At 34.3% G+C, this 10,109-nt stretch overlaps 1 protein-coding gene across 1 annotated transcript; it reads left to right on the top strand.

Annotated features, from left to right (window-relative positions):
- The first annotated feature begins 4,147 nt into the window (after nucleotides 1–4,147).
- Nucleotides 4,148–6,668, top strand: LOC136270980 (uncharacterized). Its single transcript, XM_066070030.1, has 2 exons — nucleotides 4,148–4,371; nucleotides 5,612–6,668. The coding sequence occupies exons 1-2, from the start codon at nucleotides 4,148–4,150 to the stop codon at nucleotides 6,666–6,668; spliced, it is 1,281 nt and encodes a 426-aa protein (XP_065926102.1).
- Nucleotides 6,669–10,109: the final 3,441 nt, after the last annotated feature.

Raw genomic sequence — 10,109 nt, 5'->3', positions numbered from 1 at the left:
AGTATTGTTATAACAGTTTTTTAGGCAGGAGCCTGTTCTTGTGACCCGTGCATGATTAATAAACATCTGCTGCCCTCAAAGAATGCTCAGAACAATGCATGGTCCTTGATCTTGGTCATGCGGCTAGTGAGGTCGAGCGTGTAGTGAGCGATCTTCATGTACACACTTTTTGAGCAATTAACAATTGACCATTGAGTCGACAGAACATAAATTGTTAATGATAATTGAAATACAGTTGCTACTGATCTTATATACAGCATGTTAATTATATGATATAAGTTAGATTATAAGAAATATACACGCCGTGTACATATTTCTGATTATCTAACGAAACCAATGGGTGTTGGGTGGGGGAGGGGGTTAGTACGTAATGCCAATTGAAATTTAAAACAAAAACGACAATTTTGCTCATTCGTGGACGCTGGAGATTGGGGATTTAAGTGTAGTAAAAAAAATTTCATTGTATTTTTATTTTCACAAGCCTTTTCTTTCATTTTCTTGTTTTAAAACGTTTATGTATTAGAGCATTCAGTGCTGAGTTGAAATTTTGTGACGTCAGCTGATGGCTATCGAGCCTTGTGACGCAATTCAAAGTCTGTATGAATTTTAGTTGATAACATTATCAATGCGTTGGATTTAAACTTTAGGACGAAATGTTTGGTGAGAAATATCACATTTGAACTCAATGTTACACGCAAACCGGTAGGCATATCAGATTGATGTGGCAAATTGAAGGCTGAATCGACGAGGGGGTCAAAATGGCGTTGCACACTTTGTGTATTTATATATAGTAAATGTAGAATTTTTCGATATATGACTTATTAAGCGACTGATTGATAAAAATTCAGGTGCCTGTGGTCTATTACATAAGGCAACCAGGAGCAAGGAACACTCTCCGATTTTGTGACTTGTAACCATTCCATCCACCCACCTATACACTTTTGTATTGATTTTCTTATACGTTATCCAGATGTTCTTACGGGTAAATTAATCTTTTATGTAATCTTATTAATAAGTGAAAATATATCTTATTTCGAGTCAATTTTAATTTCAATTAATTTTAAGTCATTTAAAGTCTAGTAATATCCCGTCAATTCCTTAACAACAAGCCTTGCAGTACGGTGACCAGAGCTGTAGAAACTGGCAATTGATCATAAATGGAATGACATACAAGTACATGTACATATGTATAGGAAACACAACAGCGCGGAATTCCATTGTGATAAATGATGCCATCGTTTTTCCTACAATGCAACGGCCAATGACATTGTCTTGCCAAAAAGACCGTAATACGCGTTTAATAAACAATAGATACTGGAAAATAAGTTTGATCAGGGACCCATAAATCACTAATTTTATTTTAATCTTTAAATTAAATGTTTAACGTTTCCTCACTAATTTGAATTTTATGTAATAGATAACGATTTTTTAAAGATCTAATGAATGTTGTGCTGAAAAAGAAATATGTTTGCCAAATGTCAGGCTAACTTATTACTCACAATATACACTGATAGACATCTTATTTCCAGTAGCAGAATTACTCCTCAATTTGAGTAAAATTTCCATTTCATGAAAGATTTGTACGTTCGAGAAATGCTTAACGGTAGATCAGCATCAGACTGAGATCAAATAAAACACAAACTAGAATTTAATCATTAAAAATCGAATTGACATAAAACAAACTGAAAATAAACCTCAAGTTAAATAAATTTGTATTAGGCCGACTTTGAATTATATCAAAGGACTTTGACACATGTAACGGATGTTGAGATTGCAATAATTTATACTGATATGCCCTACCACAAAAAACTTCATTATACATTCCATATTTTTATAATAAATTGAATACCAGACACTTTCCTAATTTACGGGGCACTTTACTACTTTAATAACCACACGAAATAAATACATGTAATTCAACTCAACAAAAATAGGTTTATTTCCATCAATTTATTTTCATAAATAAACAGGCTTAAACACAAGCTATACAAATTAAAAGAAATATAATCTGCTAAACGTACGCGGATATCATTTGTTACATGTAGGCTGATGGTTGTACAGCCTATATTCATACTCTCCCTTACACAATTATATACTTATCCAATATACGGTAGTATATTTCAACACTTATAGTCAATGATAGATATGCCGATCTTATACGTTTCTCTCATTGTATGTGAAAAAATAAAAAGTTAATCAAAAAATATATATTTTTCCTTCAAGACCACTTTGCTTATCTAAAGCAATTAAACAGACACTTTAGGGGTATCAAAACGTCCATTTTTAACATCAGGTGTGCTTCGATATCCTGAATTGCATACTCGTATTTAATATCTCAGTTCACCAAATCATATATATATATATATATATATATATATATATATATATATATATATATATATATATATATATATATATATATATATATATATATGTACATCCACAAGCCAGGCTAGAGTCTGCAGCGTTATTACTTAAAATATTAACAGTTTCGTAATGTATATTCATAAAAGCATAAATATGAGGGCTAATTCTGTCTTTCGTACATAGATTAATTTTTGCTCCATTACGCAGTAAAAGTTGTACAGTGCTATCACGTCCATTAAAACAAGCTATTAAAAGGGAACCGGTGTAACGAAAATTTGACCCGGGTTGAAAATTGACCCGGGGTTCATTTTTCCACGTTGAATATTGAGACCAAAGTTGTTGAATAAAGACCCTCATCCGTTGAAAATTGAGCCGCAACGTGGAATTTTGATCATGAAACCGGTTCAAAATTCAACAACAAAGAAGCACAAATTAAGGAATCAATGTTTATAACTTGAGTTTATTTAATTAAAAATTTACAGTTTTTACATATTTACTCTGTAGATTTACATGTTTACATCATTCAACTGGGGGGGGGGGGGTGTTAAAAATGAGACTTGAATGATAATTTTTTGAATTTACAATTAATCCTTTTAAATATTTATGGTAAATCCGTACTTGTGAAATTCTCTGATGAAAGTTGAAAAACAGAACTGATTTCAACTTAATAGACTTAAATTTCATCAATTATTAGAAAAAATATACATGTCATTACTCTTTTTGAGAAGTCAAATAAACATGAATTAGAGCATATTTTTGCATCAGAAAACCGTACTTTTTTGTTAAAAGTAAAATCTTTGTTGGCAGAAACTTTTTTATCTTCTTTAACTTCATTGTCAACTGTGTTAGAAAACTAAAACTACAAACACATTTTAAAATTGGTTGTTGGAATTAAGAAAAATTATATCATTTAGACATACAACTAAGAGAAAAGTCAGAAAAAAAATTATTTTCCCTTAGCATACATAAAATGTATAAAAAATTGAAAATTTAGGATAAAATTAAGCTGCAATCTTAAAAATATCTTGAACTTAACAGTATTTCTAATTACATCCATGATATTATATTCATAAGAAAGAAATGAAACTATTTTGCACAAATTTTTAAAGAATTCAAAGTTTTACAATAAAGTATGACGTCAAAGAACATTGGATCTACTTTAATAACTATTTTATTCATAATAAACTTTTCGCATATAATTGCTGTCTTGTGTGATATCTATATATTTTTAAAAAAAAAATATGTTTTTAAAAAATATTTGTATACATTGTTACACGGTAAACTAGTCAATTCAGAAAAAAACTTCTTTTTTTAAATTCACTGGAGAAGTGTATACATATAAAAAAAATTACAATACGTCATATTGTTTAATTTTGCTTTTACATTCACCCAATAAATTGTAACTTTTATATTGCTCATTGTATAGTTTTGGGTGGGTGAAAATACAAAATTAACAGTATATCAAATTTTGTATTCACACCCATCCAACCAATAACAGTTTACAAAATGATGATACGCTAACATGTACTCTTTCGTGAACAATGCTGTAGTAACTTTATGTTGGTAAATATCTTATACGACGTCAAGGTGCATGTGACGTTGTGAGACATTGCTATTATGACGTCATCGTAATATGACGTCATGGTAACGTTATGATAATATGTTTATGTTCAAATCAGTCTAGATAAACCAGTCAAAGTGTTCAGATGTGTTTTCGTTCTATCTGACTCAAAGACCACTATACAATCGCGACATTTTGGTGCCGTGACCAAACGGAGAGATGACTTCTAAACTTAGAGCAGTTCGTTCAGGACAAAGAAGTGCTGTAACAAGACTTTTGAGAAAATTGGAAGAATCATTTTTAGAGGAAAACAATTCAGAGGATATAGAGACTAAAGTATCAACACTAAAGGAGAAGCAAGAAATTCTAAGGAATCTAGATGAAAGTATTCTAGAAGATACAGTTGAAGAGGATGTGGAAAAGGAAATCCATGAGGCAGATGAGTACAAATTTAATATAGAGTCAACAATTAAGAAAACCAAAAAACATCTCTTAGTACAAGGATCAACTTTAAATGCAACTGCCAGCAGTTACCAGTATTCGGATCACAATGAACATCTTCATATCGAAGAGAATGCTCATTCGACGCATGATTTTTCTCAAAATTCATGTGTTCAGCAGACTGTTACAAGCCTCAATTTGAATCCAAACTCCAATAGTAGTGCTACTCACTCAGCATACTCCCATAAGTTACCGAAAGTCAATCTACCAATTTTTGAGGGAAATCTTGAATGGCAAACATTTTGGGATTGTTACAATACAAGTATCCATGGAAACAACACTTTATCTGATGTAGAAAAATTTAGCTACCCTCGGTCATTGTTATGTGGAGAAGCACTTCGTGTTATTTCAGGATTTAGTTTGACCAATACAAACTACAGACAGGCAGTAGATGTCTCATTTGAAAGATATGGCCAAAATCATAAAATCGTCAATGCGCACATACAGGCTCTTATCAACATACAACTACCAAAGTCTAATCCAGATTGTTTGAGAATTTTTTATGACAATATGGAGTGCTGTATTAGAGGTTTGGAGTCCTTGGGCACTGACGAAACCACGTATGGGACAATTCTAACACCCATGATTTACAACAAGCTCCCAGCAGACATTCGGAAGAACATTACTTGGGACTAAGGAGATGACAACTGGGATTTAAACTCATTGAGGAGAGCAATAAAGAAGGAACTTTGCGTTCAGGATGCTGGAAATGCTAGCAATACAAGATCTAACCAAGAATCACAGGAGTTCATCCCAACTGCTAACTTTGTTACAGTCCTGAGCAAACAATAAGAAAACCATCAAGCAAGGAACTGCGGTAAAGCAATGCTTGTTTTGTAATGGAAAACACTCGCCAGCGGCTTGCCATGTCATCACTGATTATGAAGAAAGGATATTAATCGTCAAACAGAAGAAAGTCTGCTTTAATTGCTTTGGAAAACACAAAGTAAGCGAATGTCAGTCGCTTTTCAAGTGTAGGAATTGCAAAAAGCTTCATCATACTAGTATTTGCCGCAATTCTCAATTCCAACGAAGTACTTCAGAGAGAGCTGTTAATTCCGAGAGCACACAATTCAAACAGCCACATCAACGAGAGCAGTCATTCCAGCTTCACTGTTCATCACATGTTAGAGCCAACACTGAAGTACTGCTAAAAACTGCTGTGACACCAATTTAATATAGAAATCAAGAAGTCAACTGCAATCTTTTGCTAGATGAAGGAGCTCAAAACTCATTTATAACTGAGGAGTTAGCACAGAAACTTGACATAAAATTAACGGGATCCATCACTCTAAAGATTTCAGCATTTGGAGACAAGAACAGTGAAGTTCGTAACCTCGAGAAAGCTACAGTTCAACTAGAAACACAAACCGTAGAGAAAATTCCAATGGAGGTCATCAACATTCCAACAATAGCAGCTCCAATCTTCAACAGAGCACGTGTCAATATCAGGGAACTCTCATATCTAAAGGGATTGAAATTGGCACACCCAGTCAGCTCAGATGAGCAGTTCCATATTTCAATGCTAATTGGTGCAGACTACTATTGGAGCATAGTAGGAGACAAAATCATCAGAGGAAATGGACCCACAGCGGTCGAATCAAAGGTTGGATATCTTATATCTGGACCTATCCACTCATCTGGAAAACAGCATTCAGGAATGTTCCATATTTTGGCAGATCATAAATTGGAAGAGGTTGACCTGGAAAAATTCTGGAAAATTGAATCCCTGGGAATTGATGATCACAGTGAAGAGATGAAAGGCAATGAGAAACTCTTGAATTATGCTGCTACATCAATCGATAAAGAGGATGGTCAGTATGTTGCTAAAGTTCCCTGGAAGGAAAACTCTCCCTGCTTACCTACAAACTATGATATTGTGAAAAGAAGAACAGAAAATGTTATTCAGAGATTAGCAAAGGATCAAAAAATGTTCAAGCTGTACAGTGATATAATAAAGGATCAAGCAAACAAAGGACTTATTGAGGAAGTTAAAGATCCAGAAAATTCAGAAAATATTGTCAATTATATCCCTCATCACCCTGTGAAAAAGGACAGCACTACAACCCCGATTAGAATTGTGTACGATTGTAGCTGCAAGGACAAAACTGGACATGTTAGTCTAAACGACTGCATTGAGCCATACTCCCCTATGATGAATGACATCACGTCAATATTGACCAGATTCAGACTGAATAAGTTTGCAGTAACAGCAGATATTGAAAAGGCCTTCCTATAAATTGAGCTTCACCAGAAAGACTATGATGCAACACGATTCCTTTGGCTTAGTGATCCCGGTAATGCATCGAGTCCATTGACAACTTACCGCTTTCGATCTGTCCTGTTTGGAGCAACTTGTTCACCTTTTATCCTCAGCGCTACTCTGATGAAACATTTTCAAGAAAATGTAAATGAAATTTCATCTCTTCTTGAACAAAATCACTATGTTGACAATGTTTTAGCCAGCTTCCAGAGTGAGGAAACAGCTATGAAATTCTACAAAGAATCAAGAACCTTACTTGCAGCAGGAGGTTTTAATCTTCGTTCCTGTAGCTCCAACAGTGAGATGCTACAATACTTATCAAAAGCAGAAAAAACAGCGGGTGAAGACTATGTCGTTAAAGTTCTTGGAATGAAATGGAATCCACAAGAAGATACTCTTCAATATGCAAAGAATGATACTGGACAAAAGAAGTATCGTGTGACCACAAAGCGAGAAGTATTGAGAGAAACATCAAAGGTGTTTGATCCACTTGGATTATTAAGTCCTATTTCTGTGAAGGCGAAGATTTTCATGCAAGAGTTAAGGAAAGCTAATTTGAAATGGGATAAAAAAAACTGCCTAAGTCTATGCAGACTACATGGAGAGAAATCTCATCAGAAATTTGTGATGCACTGGACATCAGAATAAACAGAAATAACAGTTCATCAATTGATTGTAGTTGTGATTCATTGCACGTTTTCTCCGATGCAAGTCAGCAAGCGTATGGTGCATGTGTCTGTTATCAAAGAACAAGATAACATTACTTATGGCCAAAAATCGAGTGACACCAATCAAGCAGATCACACTTCCAAGACTAGAACTCATGGGAGCACTTATTGGAGCAAGATTGGGAAAACATGTAAAAGAAATAACAGGAGTTAACAAAATGTACTTTTGGTGTGACAGTCAAATTGTACTTCACTTGATCATTTCACAGAAAACGCCAAACAGATTTGTAGCAAACCGAGTAAATGAAATTCGGGAAATCAGCGAATCTTCAACATGACAGTATTGTCCAACATACTGTAATCCTGCTGACTATCTCACACAAGGAATTGCCCTTTAGAAATTCAAAGAGGATACCCTCTGGTGGAATGGACCAGAATGGTTAATGGAACCCAATAAATGGCCTGTATGGGATGGACCAACAAAGGCAATACTATGTTCCACAAGCACAGAAGAAGAGAGTGATACGAATCATCAAACGAAGATTCAAGATACTGTAGACATCAAGACTGAAAATATACAGTCAATACTGAAACTTGAAGATAAGAGTTCACTCATGAAGTTAGTCAGAGTTTTTGCATACATAAGAGGATTCATTCACAACTGCAGACATTCTAGTGAAAAGACAGCAGGATTTCTCAGTAAACAAGAGTTAAGTGAAGTTACTAGACTGCTTATACAAGATGTACAGAGAACAGAGTTTACAAAAGAAATGGAATATCTTAAACATCCATCTGGAAGGAAACCAACATTAATCCAGCAACTGAAACTGTTCCTCGATAACGAGGGATTTTTAAGGTGTGGAGGAAGAATTCACAATGCGCCACTGATGGATAAAACAAAATTTCCATACCTTCTTCCAACATATCATCGATTGACGCATCTTATTATTGTTGATACACACAACAAACATGCCCATGCCAGTTTGAATTCAACAATTACCTTACTTCATGAACAATATTGGATACCGAGGATATCGATTCGACAACGTGTGAAAGGAATTCTTAGAGGATGTATCAGCTGTAGAAAAGTTATTGGAAAGTCTTATGAAGCTCCAGAACCCCCTCCGCTACCAAAGGACCGTCTACATATGAAATCTCCATTTACCGTGACAGGCATAGATTTTGCAGGACCCCTTTATGTCAAAGATAAATTGGGAGAAGACTCTAAAGCTTATATATGCCTTTTTACCTGTGCCTCAACTCGATCCTTACACCTAGAGTTAGTACCAAACCTAACACAGAGCTCATTTCTTCTTGCATTCAGAAGATTTATCAGTAGGAGATCAATGCCTAGTATCATGATCTCAGATAATGCAACAACCTTTCAATCTGCATCCAAGGAAATCATTAGATCATCGCATGCAGAAAACGTACATCAAAAACTTGCTGAATATGGAGTACAATGGAAATTCATTCCAAGTCGAGCTCCATGGTATGGTGGATGGTGGGAGAGACTCATCGGATTGACAAAGACTTCATTACTGAAAGTTCTTGGACGCTCAAAGATAAATATGGAGACTCTTTACACCGTAGTACAGTGCTGCTATCCTGAAAGTTGACAAGGATAGGATAGGATAGGATGCAGGATGCACGATACAGGATAGAAATATAAAAGTTAAGTTCTATCCTATCCTATCCTATCCTATCCTGCATCCTGTAGCCAATCAGATTCGAGTATAAATTTCAGAGTTATTTTGCGAAACGAAAATGGCTTAACAATGTATTTACAATGTCAATTTAATACGTTTAACAAGTTAAACCATTAAAGAATAATTATTCTATCCTGAACGCGGTGAATAACATTGATGCGTGCTAAAATGTAGGCGCTACATCTTTGTCAATTCGTACGCAAGTACGGAGTTACTACGAGGTTTCGATACAACATTTGACAATGTCATAAATAGATTTCTGTATTTACTTCATTTAAAGCCTGCAAAGTATAAAAGCTTAAATTTATCAACGACCAATTCGGCATTTTAAAAGATAAACATGTATACAAGAAACAGACATTGCTTCATGTTTCATGTAATTTCTTCGATGCCCAATAACAGGGACGCATACTTCTGTCAATTATTAACCTGGACATATCGATTTAATAAATGTTAGTTACATTATGTAGCTATAAATGCTTAATAATGTATACATTAAAAATAACTCCAAGTGTTTTAACTATAAACGATATAAACTTCCTAAAAGAAATATTTATTTCCAGATCGTGTTTACATTTATCGCCGAGCGAATCGCTCGAATAATGATAATTACGCTCAGTTATATGTAATAACAAAATAATTTGATAAAAATATGTGACTAAACAGTTCCTTAATGAGTGCATCGAAGTTATTTATCTGTTTTTTTATGAATACATATAGTAAAATCAAAAATCAAATCGCTTACCTGTTTGTTTACGTTATTGTGTCAATCCCGCGTACGATTTAATTTTACAATAGCACAGGTAAATAAGTTATCCCGCTCGAAGAATATTCGGTTTTAAGATTCAAATATTCATTTTGAGTACTACATTAATTGATAAAATCATTTAATTCTTAAATTTCGTTTCATTTAAATTGCATTCCTATATTTTGAAGGTATAGGATAGGATAGGATAGGATAGGATAGAGCTTATTTGCAGGATAGGATGCAGGATACAGGATATAGGATAGGATAGGATAGTTTTGTCAACTTTCACGAT

The sequence above is a fragment of the Magallana gigas genome, chromosome 8 (genome assembly GCF_963853765.1).
Source record: "Magallana gigas chromosome 8, xbMagGiga1.1, whole genome shotgun sequence".
Lineage (NCBI taxonomy): Eukaryota > Metazoa > Mollusca > Bivalvia > Ostreida > Ostreidae > Magallana > Magallana gigas.
This window is presented reverse-complemented; position numbering and strand designations above follow the sequence as displayed.